Raw genomic sequence first — 20,844 nt, 5'->3', positions numbered from 1 at the left:
AACCAAAATGGTTTCGCTGTCCCTAGTGTAACATGCAAACACATGCTCAAAACCATAAGATGATAAATAGATTATATGTGAGTACACAGAGGTTATTTTTTCTGATGCGACAGAACTCACAATCAGCCGGGCCTACAGGATTGGTCCCATAGCTTTTCTCAATGAAAGCATGATTTAAACCTTCGTCCGAAGATGACATACTGAAAATGCTTTAAAAAACGCATTCGTAAATATAATAAAGACTGCTGTATCTTGTAATATATCATATCACACCTATGTATCCAAATGTCCGCCATGTTGGAACGGTCAAATGCAATCCGTGAATATTCAAAAACAAGCTTAACTGCATCTGTCAGGTCAGTTTAACTATGTACATCCAAAAGAAGGCACTCCATTGTGCGGTCTCCATTTTAATCCATTGCTGCTCTTTTTTTATGTTTTGCTTCCATAAAAGAAATCCTAATTTATCGTGTTTGACATGTTTTGGACATTAACCGTTGTGCATCACCCGCTTCCAATGTTATCACTCGATTGAATTATCAGTGGTTATCATATATGAGAAGGTTTTTTATTTACATTTACATTTATGCATTTGCCAGATGCTTTTATCCAAAGCGACTTGCATTATCCTATACAATTATACATAGGTATTTGCAATCCCCTGGGATCGAACCAACAATCTTGCTCTTACCACTGAGCTACAGGAAAGTTTTATATCACCACCTGCAAAATACATGATTTGGCTTATTTTAATGCTAAACAAATTTAAATGTTTCTCTCATCATTAAAAAAAAATCATCTAAAAGGGTTCAAGTAGATTATCAAGTAATTATTTTGGCTTGCAGTCCGTTTAAGGCTGTAATATAAACTTGTTAAATGTGGTTTGTTGCAATGTCAAATTTCCTCTTCCAAGAAGAACAGCTTAACAGCGGTGTGAGGGTTTGTTTCTGTAAATGGCAAGTTTGCAGCTATTTTTGGTGTTCACCAACAACCAAATTCACAATGCATTCGGCGTCTGACAGCGAAGTACCGCGAGAACGAGTCAGTGGCGGTACTCTCGCGGTACTTTAATGTCAGACGCCAATCGGTCAGCGCAGCGCCACATTCTGACATCGGATTGGGTGGAATGCGCAAGTGGGCGTGACTTGGCTGATGATTAACTTCACGTTTGCTATAGAGATGCGATGTGAGCGACTGACGGTCATGATTAGAGACCATTGGGAGAAACTTCCCTGTGTCTGTTGTGCTGGCCGGACAACTTTGCAAAGACGGAAATAGATTTGCTTTTGTAGTAAGACGCAGCTTACATTTATAGTAAAGCCTGTTTAGACCCTCACACTGGTTCGGTAAGTTATGTTTGTAACTGATGACTGAACGTGGATGCTGATGATGACAGCGAAGAGTTGGTGATGGAGACGCACCTGTTGAGATTTGTGGAGCGGGTACGCTATGTGTCAGGAGATCAGCTCATCTCCAATGAATTTGCCGTGAGTTATCCATTCACAGAAGTTTATTCCATCATTACGTTTGTGTTGGCAGTGCTTTATTATAAAGTGCAATGATTATAAGTAGCCTAAGGGATAATGTACAGGCAGCCGGTTGTTATCGCAGAAATACGCCCCGACGGTGTGACCCGGACCCGACGCAAGACATGAAATGTGAATTTGAATATTTTATTAGCTATTTTTTTACCGAATAGCTTTCGCAAGGAAAAGTTAACTTTCGGTTTGAAGGTAAGAAACGAAATGTAACGATTAGGCAAATTGGTTTAATCATTTGTAAATATAAAGTCATGTTTGTTATTAAAAGACATATTTAAGTAACAAGCCCCAAGAAGCAGTGGGATTGCTTTTATAAAACGGTTATTTGTAGCAAGGTCTCATAATGTGACTGTCAGCCGTTATAAATCGGTGTATTTTATAACTGCTAAGAACTCGGCTCAGCCAATGAGAATCAAGGACCAGAACTGACCGTTTTATATTTAATTTGAAATCAAAATGATTTGCTACATCCGGCTTACCGTGTGTTAAAGGGAAGGTTCACCCCAAACTCCAATTTGCTGTATTTTGACTTACCCCCAGGCCATCCGAGATGTATGTGACATTTTTTCTTGAGTTGAACCATAAAGAAGATTGTTTGGTAAATCCGCAGCCCACTTTGCTTCATATAATGGGAGTCAATGGGGTCCACCTGTCTAAGAGTTCCTAAAGCACATAATTCCAAAAGAGCGCCTCCTGGCGACATGTTGACGTCTTCTGAAGCGAATCGTTCAATATTTTCATAAAACTGAACGTCATTTTTAATAATTTTAGTCATACTTTGCAGCCTCTGCACACGTCCCGATCACCGATTATTGTAGTATTTGGTGGCGGATGGCATGTGAGCGTCTGGTGCGTTTAGCGCCAGCGAGTGTTGAGCGACAATCGCTTTTTCGGATTTTTTAGGGCATCCAAACAATCTTCTATATGGTCTATCAAGAAAAGAATCTCACCTGGGGGTGAGAAAATAAACAGAAAATGTGAGTTTTTGGGTGAACTATCGCTTTAAAGTTTGAGCGGTTGTTATCTGGGAAAGACGAACTTGCCAAGGATCCGGGAAACAACAACCTGCATGTAGGCCTACTTTTATATGTTTACAATGTAATGACTAACATCATCATATCATTGAAATTGTGATTACATAACTTAGTACACTTGTACTACCATGAGTTTGAAAACTTTCTTGACAGCAATACCATTATGGTGTAATTGTGAATGGTCTGTTTATATATTATGCAAGGTCCATAGTGTAGAAATCTGATAGCTTCCCTCTATGGTACTGCTAATTTTTTGTGATATGAGTATAAATTGACTCTAGACTATATTTTGACTCCTAAGCCACACTTTAAAACGTCTGAATGTATAAACTGTAAATGACAAACTGTCAAACAAAGTGTAGTGTGCCAACACAGGATGCAAAACGTTTTCACAGACGTGAGCTGTTTTTGCACAACTTTTAATCATTTGGACACAAATGGATTGTATGAGATTGCAAATAAAAAATGCCTCAGAATCTTGAAGGTGGATTTGCTTACATGCAACCAAAATGAAGAGTGACTGAGGCGGTCGGTTACTAGCATTCTGCCCAACCTTCCCAAGTGTTCAAAATAAAAAATGTCTTTAACATGAGTTTACTTCGTCAATTTTAAAGATATCAAGATTATATTTTACCGAACGTATAGAAAACTGTAAATCATGAAAAATGACTTTAAGTAGGTTTACACAGGCTTGTTATTTTAGTTTTGTTGTCTAATTTATTAGATGTGTGTCAATGCAATTAAGCGTGCAACCTGGATAAGATTTAGGGTTTTCTTAACCTTTAAAGTGAAAATGAAATTAAAACCTATCGTTCTAACTGTTTTACACAATGTTGAAGTATTTATTATAATTTATCCATGCACATCATTATTGATTATTTTATTTAATTGCAATCTTTAATAAAACCTGTTAACCTCGTTCCCTCTCGAAACGACCTCTCTTCACTTCGGGTCACGAGGAATAGGGGGAGGATGGGGCTGCAACGACTGCAAACTGGCGTTCAAAACTTTCGCCTTTTAACGATTCAATCAGCTGTCGGTGGATGAAATCAAGTCCTGTCCCAACATTTTTTTCTCATTTCAGAAGTCGTTTCACTAGGGTATACGTCAGGGATGAGGATTAAAAGACGATCGCTACTTCCGTTTCATTCTGACTTTAAGGGATGTTGAAACTAGGCACAGGGATGATCACACAGTATTTTTAATGCTCAACACCTCTGATGATATAAGCTATTAATCTGGCTGATATATTAAATAACCTCTTACTCTCTTTATTATTGGTAATGATATAAAAATCATCTTCTCAGACCTATCGCTGTTATCTTTTGCTTTGGTTTACACTTAGCCCAGGCATCAGTTTTATAGAAGTGTTTTTTGCATTTATTAGTGCAAGTGAGAAAGTATTTTGGACACACACAGATGTGAGTTCCTCATCTGGTTGTGTCAGTTGTGTATTCACCTCAGTATTCAGAACACTAGAGACTAAATGCGCTTGTGGTAAAGAGACAGAAGTGACTAGAGATGTTCTGTGGCGGGTTAGACTGACAACCAACAAGTATCTTACTGAATAAACTTTAGAAATTGTCAGCAGTTCTGCTTTTTGAGAATGGAAGTAAAAGTAGCTGTAGTCACAATAAACCTGCTTCTCTGTATTGAGTCTGTTTACAGCCATTTTTACATTTACTGTACACATACTCATGTCCCGGAAGCATTTATCAAACAGCATTACAAGGTATAGATTTTATCAGTATGTTATCTATGGGCTTTGCACTGATAACTCAATGCTGTACACTGTACAGAATTTCTGTAGAAATGACAGTATTAATGGCAGCAGTTTGCCAGTAATTTACTGTAGTTTTACAATGTAATTTACCGTTTGTTCAAAGATAAATGATCATTAAACATTTACAAGTCTTTATCCTTACAGGAAAAACTTTACAGAAACAAAAAGCATCATGCAAAGCATTCTGGGAACCAAAATTAGAACAAAAGCAGAAAAAGGTTTATGTGGATTTCTGGTTCCCAGAATGCTTTGCATGGGGCTTCTATTTTATCATTTTGTTTCTATAAAGACTCACTGTTCTCTTACTGTTGTAACTGGCAACTAGCTCCATAACTACAGCAAAGATGTCAACAGTGTACCAATTCAGCTATTTTAACAGTTTAATACTCCCTGTATGCCCTTTTGATCAGAAGAGGCAAGAATTGAAGACCAAGATTCTGCTTGACCTGCCATGACACATTGTTGTATGTCTGGTTTCAGTGTGTTCGTCATAGCAGCGTAACATTGCATTTATAAGGGTTGGTTCTTCAATGTTTCACAAACCACATCACATAACAACAGACTTGTGTTATAGGCATTGAGCCCACCCTCATTTTTGCTTTCATGCTCTGCTCTGATAAGGAAGCCATGGTGATATGTGGATGCAAGCAGTAGGACACCACCTTGTGGTCAGATGCTGTCAGCAACACGTTTCACTAAAATGAGAGAGAAAATGTTGCATTTACAAACCATATCCTTGTGTTTAATGTTACACGTGTGCTTTCTCTTTACTTCTGCAGTTAGTGCGAAAGAAGAGCGGGTCAATAAAAGAAGACTATGGCCTGACCACCGTGGCAGGAGGAATCAAAGAAAATGCGAAGAAGAACCGCTATAGGGATATTTTGCCCTGTACGTATACACAAAGATTTTCGTAGCGTTTCCATTTATCCAAATAGAATCAATGTATGATGGACGTAAAATCAATTAATGTAACTGTTTCTATTTGAATTCAGTGCAGTTGTGTGCATATAGTCAAAGCAAGATCTTTTGCAAGAAATGTTATTTTGGGTATTACAGATAATAGGGGTTTGTCGAACATCATTATTTAAAGGAAGATTATTTAACGTTGTGGTTAAGTTTTTCGTTTTTATTTTTACTTTAATATTCCTGGTAAGATTTAATGTGACTGGAAGACATTTTAGATGAGGACTCGGCTGTCACTTTTTCACAAGGCATGTCAACTACCCACATACTGTATGTATATAGACAGAAATACAATATGGGAACTGCACCACTCTTATAGGGTACTATACTAGGATTTCCTTGTGGTACAGTTATATAACAGTGGTATCAGATGATATACATTACATGTTTGACATGCCAAAATATTTACATAACTGGAAGAGTATTATATCCCACATATACATACATATTAATGGTGTTTTATGGTGCTTCGTGTATTCGTGTTTTAGCATCACCAGTAGGCACAAATCTCTGTATGGTGCATCAAAATTATTTTTCACATTGGAAATATTCAATGACATAATAAACCAAATCTGTCAGAGCATGCCACCTATAGATACTATACTGGTTTTAACCATATTTCATGTTTTGTTTTATAACAGTGGCACTCAAATAAAAGTGTAGCTAATAATAATCGAGCCTCCGAAATGTGTATGGTGTATTTATACCAAAACCACGATCAATCACCCTGAAGAGAGAATCATTATTATAATCGTGCCATTCCTTGATACTTGTCTTCTCTTTTCTTGTATACCAGATGATCAGACCCGAGTGTGTTTGACTCCAACAACATCTGAATATGAGTATGATTACATTAACGCCAGCTTCATCAAGGTACTGCAACGTTTTTCACTTTAAATTGTGTATTTGTGAAAGTGATAAGTCCAGTGGTGTGCCAGATACATACATATGAGCTGTTGGTTAAGGAGGACCCGACCCGGGTCATGTCCCGATCCCACTCCCCAACTCTTACCCTCATACTCCTCTCTGCCTCAACTGTCCTATACATATAAAACAAATTTACCGTGATGCTTAAACTATTCTCTGCATACATTTTTAATCACATTTTATCAACGTTGTTTAACTGACTGATGTGGTTTAAACAGATGTATGAATAAATATGCTGATGTCTGACAGCCATGTTTAGATATTTGTCATATCTAAAGACATAGAAAGTCAGAAGAAAGAAAACTGTGTTTTCATGTGTTCCATATCAAATGAAATATACAGTATGTATATATTTATTGGATTAAGTGCTTTTCTAGGGAGCGTCTGGAGGCAGGACATATATCGCTACTCAAGGTCCTCTGACCAACACTGTGGTGGACTTCTGGCGTATGATTTGGCAACACAATGTTAAGGTTTGTGTTGTTAAAAGCCTTTTTAAAAGCCTAAAATTTTAATTTTGATAATTGCACAGAATTGCTTAAATCTAGTGCTGGGCAACGATAAAAAAGAAATGACCCCATGACTTTTCATTGATTAATCGTGATTAATGGCATTGTTTAGCGTAAAATTCAATAATGAATTCAAAAGTAGTGTATTGTGCACTTTTGTTTTAAAAGTACCGCTATACGAACAAAAGTGCAATAAGATTTGGTTTGTCAAAACTTTAAACAAATAATGTGCTTTATACAACAGTATTTCCTTTACAAGATAGTATTAACCATTTTAAAGTAAAACTTTATTATGCTGCTGCCCCTTTAAGAGCGCTCTATGCAGATATACAGATCTAATATACTTTACTGTGTCGCGTCCGTTTTGTTTCCCAGCTGTTCATAAAACGGACTACTTTTACATGGACCCTTGCTAATATGATCATTTTGACTTAATTTTGTGTTTATTTGTCCATTTCAGAGTAAGAAGATGTGAAAGAGAACTCAGTTTAGTTGTGACTCTCTAGGCCGCGCATGTTTAAGCATGTTTTCTGCATTAGCCGCACACTGCATATGCAACACACCCAACACAATTCGCTATCATGGCGGTTTTGTACCTTACACTTTTGTATTCTGCAGGCTATTGATTGCATTAATGCACGATCAAATAACTCTCAGACGTTAATTAATTAATTAATGCGTTAACAAGATTAAAATGCGTTAACTTGCCCAGCCCTACGTAAATCACATTATAAAGTTGAATGGTTGGATTAAAAAGATTGCCTTTTTTGTGTTTTGGTTTGTGTTATTCTGACAGGTCATAATCATGGCTTGTAGAGAGTTTGAGATGGGAAGGGTAATCTTCTTTAACTTTTCTACAGCTGAGATGATAACAGTTTTATACACACTAAATATAATACATAATGCATACTTCAGTGGTCTTTAACGATGTTGTTTCTTTTAGAAAAAATGTGAGTCCTACTGGGCATCAACCACAGAGACATCCGTCTTCGGCCCCTTTACTGTCTCGACTGTAAGTGTTTACAGTGTTCTTATCTATGAACATCTATGAACAGTGTTATCCATCATTTAGAGCGCTGCTACATGACTAGTGTTGGGTGTGACTTGCTTACCAAGTAATTATTTACTGTAATTAAATGACTTGTTGGTAAGTTACTGTGGAAAAGTAATGAATTACTAGTTACTAATTACATACTCAATAGTTTTATTAGATTACTGCACAAGTTACTCTCTCCAAAAAGTATTTAATTGCTGATTACAAATTATTTTCTATATCCTATATCAACCTTGATTAGTTAAGTGATTCAAGTATAGACATGAAACGGCTCTTTTATTGTATTAAATAAACAATAAAAACTACATAAATTACTCTTATTAACTGACCGAAGTATTACAAATGTGAGAATAATAAATTAAAGCACAGATTTTAAAGTTAGACTTTGAGTTTTGATGTCAATTACACTATTGCTCACACATATATTACACAAAGCACTTAGTTTAATTACATCAAAAGTAACTGTAATTTAACTACAGAAAAAACAAGAGTAATCACTTACTTTACTTTTCAAGGGAAAAGTAATTAAATTACAGTAACTAATTATATATATAAACACTGTGTGTAATATATGTGTGAGCAATAGTGGAATTGACATCAAAACTCAAAGTCTGACTTTAAAATCTGTTCTTTAATGTATATTTCTCACATTTGTAATACTTTGATCAGTTAATAATATTATTTATGTAGTTTTTATTTTTTATTTGAATGAATTAAAAGAGCCGTTTCATGTCTATCGTTGAATCACTTTACTAATCAAGGTTGATGTAGGATATAGAAAGTAATTAGAAATAAGTATTTAAATACTTCTTGGAGAGAGTAATCTACAGTAATCTAATTACACTATTGAATATGTAATTAGTAACTAGTAAGGAATTACTTACCCAACACCGGCATGACACACACAGGATGTTCACGTTGCACAACAGTTCTATTTGATGTTATCTGTGCTTTCTTAAAGATGGATGTTTTTGTCAGTTTCACGTCCGCCGTTTGGTGCATGTGTAGTTTGTACATGTTGCAATATCTCACAAGAGGAAATCTACTGATAAATGTAATAATTACTGGAATTTTTCTACTGCAGCTCGAGGAGTCCCGTTCAAATGATGAAATCATTGTTCGGACGTTGGTTGTGCAATATTCTGACGTAAGTGTCTTCTCTTTCAAAGTGAATATGATATAGGCATGACCTAATGACACTGAAATGTATTTGTTCTCAATTGTTGCTCAATTGAAACCAAATGAGTTTGAGACCATGGCGTAAGGGATCAAAGTTGCCAAGTTCCGATTGTGTATATTTGCTATCGTTTGTTAAAGACGTCACACCGCTTTAATCGAATAAATAGCCCAAAGTTGATACTCTGTGTACTTATTATTTGTTCCAAATAAGAAACTTCTGTATTTATCTCACTGTGATACATTTCCCATTTTAATTTGCGTCAGGCGTTTCAATTCGATGAAGAAATCCTACAAAATGTGCACTCGTGGCTGTTCTGAGGTCAAAATCATTCATTTTTCGGCACAGGAAACTCGCAAAGTTTCTCACTTCCAGTACACCGCCTGGCCAGATCATGGAATTCCAGACGTGCCGGATGGCATTCTGGGTATGATGGAGTTGGCTCGCCAGAAGCAGGGCGACCAGACGGACCCCGTAGTCGTCCACTGCAGGTCTGTGTCACACACACACACACACCCGCGCTCCGTTCAGCGATTGCCTCTGTGTTTTTCCACGCCTCTGACAAATGACCCATCTGTCCATGAAAATTCATCAGGTCGAGTCCATCCGTGTTGGTAGGGCGCAGCAGGGCCGGCCTGTGTTGCTCCGGTTCCATGCATTTTAATGTCACCATTTAGATGAAGCGAGACATGTTAAATATTCAGCACCTGATGTGGAGCTGGAGAAGCGGTTAACTTCCAGACTTCGGCACAAATTCACTCATTACCCTTTCTTTATAGAGAAGCTCTGCTCGACAAATAGCCCATAATCCCCCCGTTGACCCTTTGAACTGAAATTTCAGGAGAGAACTGATCAAATCATGATATGGAAATCTCTTCTTTTGGTTTTGCAGCGCCGGTTGTGGTAGAACGGGGGTCATTTGCGCTATTGACTATGTCAAAGATCTACTGCTTTCAGAGGTATTAAACACACATACAAACCCAGAATGGCATGATTTGGTCCAAAATGTTTATTTACTGTCACAATGTTAGATTTTCACTACATGCTTATTTTGAATAGAGCAGAATTTAAAATAATATTATCACGATATCTTAATGAATATGCTATCTGCTCAATTAAAATTTTATTTTGTTTATTTTGTGTTTGTAACATTGTGGTTTGAAAATTTAATAGGTTGAATATTAGTGTCAACCAGATATTGATGCTGAATTATTATAATATTTGTTATTGTCACATTTTTGTCAATACTGTTATATTGTGACATCCCTTATATTTATCTATGTATATTTAAAGACGTCATGTGAAATATTATTGGTGTTGAATGCTTAATTTTCAGTTCAATATACAAATTTACTGTAGAGAGAAATAGAAAATACAAGAAATAGTAATGATAATTTTTGTCTTTTTTTTCTCAGCAAATCAAGGAGCATTTTAATATCTTGGACCTTGTGTTAGAGCTCAGAAGACAACGACCTTCAGCCGTGCAGACCAAGGTAATGTCTAAATATGTTTTTACTGCCAAAATAGTGATCTTAAATGACATCGTGGGTTCTTGAAGTGTAACGAAGGCTATTTTTTGAATAATGAAAAGTCTGCATGTGAAAGTCTGCTTGTGTTTTTATGTTCTCATTAAAACTCATGCATGCACACGTTTATTTTTCATTCCATGTTTACACATCTGGTCTTTGTGAATTTCCACAGGAACAATATGAATTTGTCTATCATACAGTGGCTCAGATGTTTCAAAAGTTCATGCAAGACAAAAACAACAAGGTAAGACGTAACTACAGTCGTTGCCAGAAGTATTGGCAGTGATATAAATGCTGTGTTTTGCAAAGTTTCTGCTGAAGCTGCGGCTGTGTTCATTGACATTGTTTAAAGATTATTATGCAGAGTGATCCCATGCATTATAAATAATTGCACAAAAAAAGCAACTACCCAGATGTCAATCCTATATAGTGAACCTGTGGTCAATCCTTAAAAGTGATTTGATAATCAGAAGCCCACAAATTGTGATCATCTCAGTGGCCAGAAGCTAATATGCAGCGTGCCAAAGCGAAATTACAGAGGTTATGAGAAGACCCAACAGTGTAAATATTGACTTTTTGCATGTATATAGTATGTTTTTTTCTCAATAAACGCTTAATTATACAGCTCCTTGGAATGCTTGATTTTGATTGGCCAATCGAGACATTTGCAGCTTCATTATTCCCAGATAACAACCTCTCAAAACTAATAACACACTGTGACCCGGATGCTGTAAATCATTTTGACTGTTTTTTGGACAAATTAAATATAAATATGTCTTTAATAACACATTAGATATTATATTTACAAATGATTACCAAATTGCCTGTTCTTGACATTTGGACTTCGTTACTTAGCTTAAAACCGAAATAAATGGCCTTTCCTCGCGACAGGTCTGTATTTGGTAAATGTGAGGTAATCAAATATTTCAAATTGACATTTCACGTCCAGTTTTTTTTCATGCGCAAAGTAGCTGTGTAATAAGCGGGATAATGTACAAGCAGCCGGTTGTTATCGCAAAATAAGCCCCTCCAGTGTGACACTATCGAGGCCTATTTCTGCAATAACAATCAGCTGTCTGTACATTATCCCTTACTTACGATATCCAGTATACCATAGAAACGTAAAACGAATAATTATCTATAAATAACGAAGCAGCAAAGTTTGCAAAACACAAAATTGATGTCGCTGTTGATACTTTTGGACACGACTGTACATCAACCTGAAAATCTCAGACGATTTGACTATTTGTGCAGAACCTGTATTGAGAAAACAGTGAGAAAAGCTTTATACAAATGAAATGTGATTAAAGTGTTTATGCTGGTGTTTTAAATACAATAAAACTGAGCTTCACAGATAAAAATTAGCTTGAATGATGCTAAAGTCCACTTGTTGTTCTGCATATGAAGTAGCGCTACATAAACCCCATTTGCTTTAATTGTATAAAAAGAGAACTGCCTTTTGTGTTCCACTGAAGTAATAAAAGTCATGTGTAAACAATTACACAAATTGTTGCTTTCAAAGGTTCATGATCTTTACTAGTTGACGTTAAACAAAATGTCACATAATGTAGTTGTTTTATTTTCTTGGGTAGTGATTTTCCAGTCATTGTGGTTACATTTACTGATGTCTAAAGAGTGGCGACACTGCTTTGACTGCGGGCATCTGTGATTAAAACAACTCTGGCTTTGACTATTTATACATCACATCATGTTTTACTTCCTCAAGACATTCAGCACAGAGCTTGAAAAAAACAACTTCAGCAGGAAACACTCTTTACAGTGTGCTTCCTCTATGCAAAACGCTCAGTTTAACAGTTTAACACAGACACTCTGTGTAACTGCCTTCTTCACACACTGTGCATGTGTTTAACTTTTTTCCTTTTGATCCCATTTTATATCATTTAAACAAAAGACTTCAGACTCCTTCTACATCAATGCGCTTTCCCCAAAGACTCCGGTGAAATCAGGATCGCTAAGCAACGCCGTATCTCCAAAACCAAGGTAAGACCTTTTGTGTGTTTTCCGACCATGCTTGACCTTTTGAAGCTGTTTGTGATTAAGACCAACGCTGGCAATACACCGTTTGCTTTAACATTGAAACCAAGCAAAATTCTGCTAAGAGCTTGGTCATGGAGGGTGTACGTAGTCATAAAGTAGTCTCGTACGCTACGGGGAGCAATCTCAACTTTCCTCATCTGATCCGATTGGTAATGCGAGGTATTCTTGCCCTTTCTGTAATTGGTGTCATTTTTAAAAGGTTTGTGTGGTTCATAATGTTTGCACTGCCGTCATTTGTATTTCTTGCCGTGGGATAATGCATTCAGCCCATTGCTTGTTTATGTGTTGCGTACGCATGAATGTGACTTTTGTAATGATGATTGAGCAAAATATTTGAATGTTAATGCCGAGATTATACAGAGCAAACAAAGCATTTAATCATTCTTAAATCACCCTGTTATGCCGTTGTAGTTCCCTGTGGGTCAATAGCATATTTCAGGAGAAACATTGAATGCAAATGGTGACAGTTGGTCATTAGACGTTGCTGTAGATATGGTTCCACACTTCACTAATGTATTCAACCCACCCCCAGCAAAATGTTCAAGAAACCATTTTCTTGGTGTCAGAAAAATGACTTTATTCCACTAGATAAACTACAGAATGTCGCTGAGGCGTAATGATTTATAAATCACCATCGAGGATGATATCTCTTGACCATCTGGTTATGAGATATTCATTTCTGTACTGTTCATTCGGTAATGAGCACACAAGAAAATAGTGCGGTTTCTGCATCTGATTAGATGCAAAATTCATCGCTGTGGTGTCGGGGATGGTTGCCAAGACATTGCTACGTAGTTTCCTTGTTGTTCTGAGTCCAATTTAGCATGTTGCTATTGTACACACTTGCTGGACAATTGAGAACTGTTTCAAAAGCCCGACCTTCAAGTGTCTCTGGCGTTTTGGTCAAAGATTATGTGTTCCCTTTCATAAAATCTGTATGTGGCTCTTTCTTTAGTGGAACACAAAGAAGATATTTTGAGAAATGGTTTTGTGTCCACAAAATGGAAGTCAATGGGGTCCAATGTTGTTTGGTTACTGACATTCTTCAAAATATCTTATTTTGTGTTCTGCAGAAGAGAGAGTCAACCAGGTTTGAAGCGGCCTTAGGTACATGACTAATCATTTTCGTTTTTTGGGTGATCTATCATTTTGACAAGATGCTTTCGCTCCAGTTACACAGATCCCGCCTTCTAGTAAAAAGGGCCAATAATCAATCAGTCATTACAGAGCCATTGAGAGAGAGTTCTGCCAACGGAAGTCCAAAACGCTGGAGCGTGACGGGATTCATGGAGCCTTTAGATAGTTGCAGGAAGTTATGTTTTCTCTTTAAATCCTTTATTACTTTCACTTTTTATTAATTAAATGGTTTTCATCTTTAAATGGACTAAAAGTTTACATAACTTGGTCTGTTTCGTCGCAGCTCCACGCATTACTTCCGGGAAATATTGAAACTGTGAAAAAACTGTTCCATTGGAGTCAACGGAGAAGATGCGACTCTCTCTATCAATGGCTTGAGTCATTATAATCTATAGATTCTTTGCGGGAGGTGTTCTGGACAGAATATTGTGAGCCTTTGTGCATGTGCCGTAGCTGGAGCAACTTCAATTTCATGATAATTCATTCACCCACATGTCAACCACTCCCTTACACTGAATTCATCATGTTGTTTCTACAGTAGCCCTAAATGGACAAACTGTTCTACAGAGCACATTTCGTAAATACATTATCTCCTTCGGCGAAGAAGCAAAAACATGACAACATCTTAGTTCTGTGTCAGCCACCATAGTGCTTCAAAAGGGAGGGGTGAGCGGTGGAGAGAGCCGCTAGTTAGTTTATATAGTTCACTAAGCATTAATGTGGTTTTATTATGAGCCATTTTAAAGATATCTGTCATCTCCCATTTAAGTAAATAGTCTCATTACTAAAATAGCTGGCCGGGGGTGTTGAAAACATGGCCTTTGTTTTGGTTCCATATACGGCTAACATCTGTATTTGAGAACCGTAGGTCAGTGAAGAAAAGAAAGGCCATGTCTCTTCTCAACACAAACGAAGCTGAAGTGAGAGATTTATTCAAAAAAGTATTTACATCATTTGTGTGTCTATCTTTTCAGAAATCCAGCTCTCAAGCCCCGACTGTCTTATCCTCCGCAGACCAGTATGAACAACACTTACGCGGTGGTCAACAAGCCCAAACCGCTCCCGCCCACCGTTCATCACTATGACAATGCTAATGCAGATATGAGCAATAACAACGCTCTTTACAGTACAGTCAAACCTAAAAACAGAACTGTATCAACGTTACCCCCTGCTTTACCAACCACACCTTCCAATGACAGAACAACAGCCAATCAGAGAGGAGGGAAGGCACCCAAAGTGACAGACAGCGAGGGTTATGAGGTGTTGCCAGGTATAGCTTATTTGAATTCAACTAGATTTATTATACGGTACTTGGTGTAAAGGACTTTTCACTGAAAGCATGTAAAAAGAAGAAACAAGTTTGTCATGTTATCATTCTGGACAAACAAAAGCCACATTTGTTTGTTCTGCTTCGGGATTTTAGACTCACATGCTCTCTGGGTTGTGTAACTTGAAACGTTTCTGTTATTTTGAAAGAAAAATATCATAAAATAATTATACATTGTCATTTTTTTGTACTTGTGGTTGTAATTTTAATTTAAAACTTCTATAATTTCTATAGAAACATTTTTGTTTTATTTGTTTCTTTTTTTAGTGGAGTTGAGCATGAAGAACAGAGACGCACAGGTAATTCTCATCATAATGTTTTGTTCAGTGTTGGGTGTAACTAGTAACTAAATAATTAGTTACTGTAATGGAATTAATTTCCCCTTAAAAAAGTAAAGTAAGGGACTACTCTTAATATTCCTGTAAATTCATTCCGGTTATTTCTTATGTAATTGAACTAAACACTTTGATATATACGATAGTGGAATTGACATTAAAATACTTGTGACGATTGACGAGTACTATTGACACTTCATAAGAGTGCAAGATCGAATCCATCGAAATACATTCACATCGATATCAGATCATAACTGCATTTTTTCAAATGAGTAACAAAATTAAGAAAATATTTAAAATATGGCTAACAGGTGTTTAATATTAAAGTGTGTGGTGTGGTTCAGGGAAGTAGAGAGGTCCTTATTGTCCCAATTTGTTGTCATCTATTTAATCCTTTTAATACATATAATCATTTCCCTTTTTATTATTGTATAATGTACAAAATTACTGTTCACATGTTGCATGTAAAAACATGTGCAAAATGCTTGCATCGTCGCTTTTTCCATCTTTCTTCATTTTTAAAGGTTATTTTAGAGCTTTTGCCATTTTTTGACAGGCAGTGGAGAACAGATAGGAAAGCTTTGGTTAGAGACAGGGGAGTGGAACCGGCAAAAGACGCTCAAGATTGGTAATCGAATAGGTGCCTGTCCGCAAGCCCTAAAAACAGGGCTATAGCAACACTTTTTCCCTCTTCCTGGCACTTGGGAGTTGCGCTCCCTTGGGGTCCGCCGTTACTATTTGAGCGCGATTGACGTGCATTAACAAAAATTACTAACCGTGTAAACGACCTATGTCCAGTTATGTGATACGCCGTCGCGAACGGAAAGAGGTGGCAAGTTAAAACGATTTTTGCATATGGACATGTACCTGTCTAGCTACGCAAGATATGTGGAGGTCTCTGGGCTAAGCCCCGAAAATCCACACATCTATGACCGTCCCGGTTATAAGTAATTAAATACTTTTTTGAGAGAGTCATTTGTATAGTATTCGAATTACATAGTTGAATATGTAATAACTAACTAGTAATTAATTACTTTTTCTGAGAAACTTATCAAACAATGGTTTTGTTGTATGTGATCTATTATCTGATAACCACCGCCCACAAGAGAACAATTGAAGATCTATAGGCATTTATAGATATAGATGCACTTTATCAACACTAACATGTGTCAGGTTTATGTCTTGTTTGCGTTTCTCAACAGCGTTGCCTCTTCCTGTGATATGAGGCTTGTAGCTGAGATCACACTTAAGTTAACAAGATTTAGCACACACACACACAGTACCATGCACTAAAAATAACCGCGTGTAAATAAATAAAATATTCTTTCTTTTCCTCAGCTACCCCATCATCTGTCAAGATCTTCAAGTGCAAGTAAGGTTTTTTTCATTTACTGTACAAACTGAATTTGTGAAAACACGTAGCAGTCAGGGACGGATTAACGCACGTGCATACTCGGCAGGTATCCAGGGCACTAGACCAGCAGGGGGCCCTGGCAAATTTAATGCGTGTACATTTTTTATTCATTTTATTTTCTCTATAAAACAGCGCTGAATACTGTGGAATAAAGGGATTATTTTTGTGTATTTACCGTAACAAATAAATCGAATAAATAATCCTAATGGTGTTGAAAGGGACATCTAGAGGCTGAGTAATAGAAGCACGCAGAAGTCACGTGTAGAAGACAGCAGATGGCAAAATACCAAAATGAGTTTACAGAAATGTGTCAAAGACATCTCAGTTCGCTGTATTTAATGGCCATTAAATGCAATCTTGGGAGACGGCTGGATTTGGATTGCGTTGTGGAAGAGTTTTCTCTGAGGAAATCTCAAAGATACCTCTCAGCTAAGTTAAAATCAACTTTTGAGAAGATAACGTTAAATGCTTCGGTGATTCCGATTGCTTCATTTGTAATGTATTTCTTAATGCAGAAATGTTAGAAAAGAATAAACCTATTCCCACGTAATATGAGTTTGAGAGGTCAGAAGCTTTTGTGAGGTGTCCAGTACTGCGAAATATGAATAAACCAATTTGTGTATTTTTTTGGTGCATTTTACAGAGAAGATGTTTTTCTATTTTGCTGAACAATGTTTGTATTGTTTTCCTGTGTAAACACGCCCTAGCCGGATGTGTTCAACTGTATGCCTGCATCCTGCACTGTTTGCATCTCACACATAAGAGCCATGGTTTTAATACGCTGTGTTGAAATCATTTATATTTTTACACACAGCTGGTGTGAAAGTGCTCATCCATGTCAGTTCCACAACAGTGGACCAATCAGAAGAACCCGAAGGCAGGACAAGCGGAGGAAGTGTATTTTTACAATAGCATGATGGCATATGGCACAAGAGTGCCAGGAGTCCCTTGCGGTTTGCGCTGCGCATTTCTGAGTCGTGCGTTTTTAGACACCAAGATGCGTTCGGTGTGTATTTGGGCATAGGTGCACCACTGTTGTCGTAAAATATGTGCCCAGGGCACATCAAGTCATAATCTGTCCTTGGTTGCACTGTAACATGTCTGTGTGTACATCATTTCTCAGACAAAAGTTGTTGGTGGCTTTTGTATCTTATCACCTATTGAATGTGAAGAGATATCACGCATTAAACAGGAAGTTTCACTCTCACACAAAGATGCACAAAAAGTCTTGTTGTTGTTTATCCTCTAACTTTGTGCTTTTCTCAGATGAGAGTCATTCCACTACAGACGATGATTATGAATATTTGACGGCCAACGTGAAGGAGACAAGCAACGTGTTTTCACCCGGCAGTCTGGGTGGGTAACACAATATAAAGAGCCATGGAAAAAAATAAGAAAGTTTTCCAAACGTTCATTCAATCAGCATTTCTGGATGTATTGCGGCCACTCCAGTCCAGTGTCTGTTGAATTTCAACACAATTAAACCTCACGAGTGACATAAAAGTCATCCAACAGCAAAGTGAAAGATTGACAGCATGACAAGACCTGTGTCAAAAATCACATGATTCACATAAAATTTTTGAACTTTTTAAATACATGTACAAATATTGCTTAAAGGTGAATATGAATTAGTTTTCTTTGCACTATTTGAGGTCTGAAAAAAACACTTTTTTTCTACAAATAAAAGTAAATAGAAACAATATTTTCATTTGAAATTTGGGAGAAATATTTTTGTTTGAAATAAAAATGACCTCTTTGCCTAATCACATACCTACAAATAGTAAATTCAGAAAAACTTGGTTTGAATTTTGAAATGTTCAACTGTATAGTATATTTGTTATATGTCTTATTTTCTGTCTTATATTTCTAAAAGCATTAAATAAAGCAAAATAAATGTTTGCTTTGCAAAGGGTAAATAGTTTCTGATAAAAAAGCGGTTTATATTAAAAACCACAGAAGAGCTAGATGACGGTGTTGTGTCGAGACCACAGGAAAGTATCAGAGTCATAATCTTTCTGCAACACACATCTGAAGTTTTTTAGTTCTGCATACTTAAGCAGTCTTTGATGTGACTGTTGGAACAAAAACTGGATGCAAGATCCATCTCGATCTAAAACATTCATATACCAACCTCTGGTGTGATTTTGTGAGTTTCTGATTGTTAGTTGATTTATAACGTTGTCTTGTGTTTCAGGTTTCAACAGCCGAGTTAAGAAACCCAAAGGCCCTCGAGACCCTCCGGCCGAATGGAGCCGCGTAGAAAGATGAAACAGTTAACAGGTTTAGGTTTGTTCAAAACCAACATGGGCCACTCCATTAGATGCAGCTGTTTTAAGACTGTAACCCTCAGTGATTTCAGGGCAGTTTTGATTTAATATATATTATATAAATCATTGTACTTGAGATAATTTAAAAATGAAAAAGTGTGTGATGGTGTGAGATTTCAAAGATTTGTTAAATTTCGATATCAATGTATTTCTTTTGTTCTTATTTAATTCAACCTCTTTAGCAGATGTCATTTTGTAAATGTTGTCGATTGGGTACAGGTTAGTTTTAATAAATGTTTTTATTGTACATGAACTTTATTTCAAAAGATAAGAGAAAATTATTTCTCACTATGATCCGTTTAGGTCCAAAGTGCGTGTGGTATTGTTGTGATGTGCTTCTTATGTCAGTAGAGGGCAGTGTTGAGGTGATGAGTTTCTCATCTTGGCTCTTTAAAAAAAACAGGGGCTGGTCACTCAGGTCATGAAAACAAAGTTATCAAAAGACACTAAAATGTTGATGCCGCATCACATGAAGCTCCTTCATGAATTGACCTCGTTGATGTTCGACGGTGCACTCAGTATTTTTTCTTCATTAGAGAGATTTCACACAAATGAATAGTAAAGAATAGGGGAAAAACAACATCGGGCAGTGCAACATAAAGAATAAATGACGTAAGAATGTGTTTTCACACTTGTGTTCTCATATAACGATTTATATGCAGTGCAGACAATCTGTTCTCGTCTCAGAGATGAAACTATAAAGCTTGCCCTCTAAACTCGTGTGCGATTTTATTTCCGTCATGAAAATCAATGGAATCTTAAGTTGTGCACAAAGCAGTAACCGTGTTTTCCCAGATGCACCGTGTGTTGGCAGTGTTCCTGGATGTGTGTTTGATGATGAATCAATCTTTCTGTATGGTAACAGGAATATAATGCAGATCTGCTGTGAGACGCTCTCTACTGTTGTTTACATCCTATCATACAGATATCACATGCTCAGGTTAAATTGCTTTATAGTGGCGCGGCAGACAGACATAAAGTGATTTTCTCTTTCTGAATGCTGATTGGTCAATGCTCTATGCATTAGACTGATGTAATAATGATGACCTGTTGGCCGCTGCTTGAGACAGTTAGCGATGTGAATATATAATCGTAATATTTTATGTCACATAAGATTTTAAAATGTGCGGACACCCAAGAAGTAAGAGCAAAATATATAGTTATTTTATATGCATACTAAAGCATTATAGGAATGGCCATTGTGATTATTCTCTCATATCGCCGCTGTCCTTACAACCTCGTATCTCCATATTTTGTGACTTTTATCTTTTGCCATAAATCTATTATTAGTCTCACTTTGTGTTTGACAGTGGGTTTTGCAAATATCGAACTAATAAAAAGGTATTGAAAAGTGCTTGTTAACTTTGACATCACAGTATTTGTTTATTTGAAAGTACAGGTTTTCAGTGCTTTAAAAAACGAATTTGGACATCTGAGGTTTTGGAACGCGTCATTATGCCATTTTTATTATATATAAAGATGCAATTTGTAACTTTTTGTTTAAAAACAGCAAATATCAGTTAATGGGGAAGTAAGGATTGTGACTAACAAATAAATCACTGTGTACTTTTTGTGTACGCTCTTGATCGTTGAAGTGATAATGGCAGCCAAAACAGAACTAACATGATTATTACATCAAAATGTGATTTTAAGCCGTAGGGAGATTATCTTTGAACGTGTTGCAGTCAGCGGAGACCGCATTTTTAGTCATGCGGTGAATATTATCCAA

The 20,844-nt window shown here is 36.7% G+C and overlaps 1 protein-coding gene across 1 annotated transcript; it reads left to right on the top strand.

Annotated features, from left to right (window-relative positions):
- The first annotated feature begins 1,135 nt into the window (after positions 1-1,135).
- ptpn18 (protein tyrosine phosphatase non-receptor type 18) lies at positions 1,136-19,368 on the top strand. Its single transcript, XM_056773197.1, has 17 exons — positions 1,136-1,487; positions 5,138-5,246; positions 6,118-6,194; positions 6,626-6,721; positions 7,554-7,592; positions 7,701-7,769; positions 8,896-8,958; positions 9,337-9,479; positions 9,881-9,947; positions 10,404-10,481; positions 10,690-10,761; positions 12,430-12,518; positions 14,687-14,982; positions 15,307-15,338; positions 16,713-16,746; positions 18,055-18,144; positions 18,983-19,368. The coding sequence occupies exons 1-17, from the start codon at positions 1,410-1,412 to the stop codon at positions 19,054-19,056; spliced, it is 1,506 nt and encodes a 501-aa protein (XP_056629175.1). The 5' UTR covers positions 1,136-1,409; the 3' UTR covers positions 19,057-19,368.
- Positions 19,369-20,844: the final 1,476 nt, after the last annotated feature.

The sequence above is a fragment of the Triplophysa dalaica genome, chromosome 18 (genome assembly GCF_015846415.1).
Source record: "Triplophysa dalaica isolate WHDGS20190420 chromosome 18, ASM1584641v1, whole genome shotgun sequence".
Lineage (NCBI taxonomy): Eukaryota > Metazoa > Chordata > Actinopteri > Cypriniformes > Nemacheilidae > Triplophysa > Triplophysa dalaica.
This window is presented reverse-complemented; position numbering and strand designations above follow the sequence as displayed.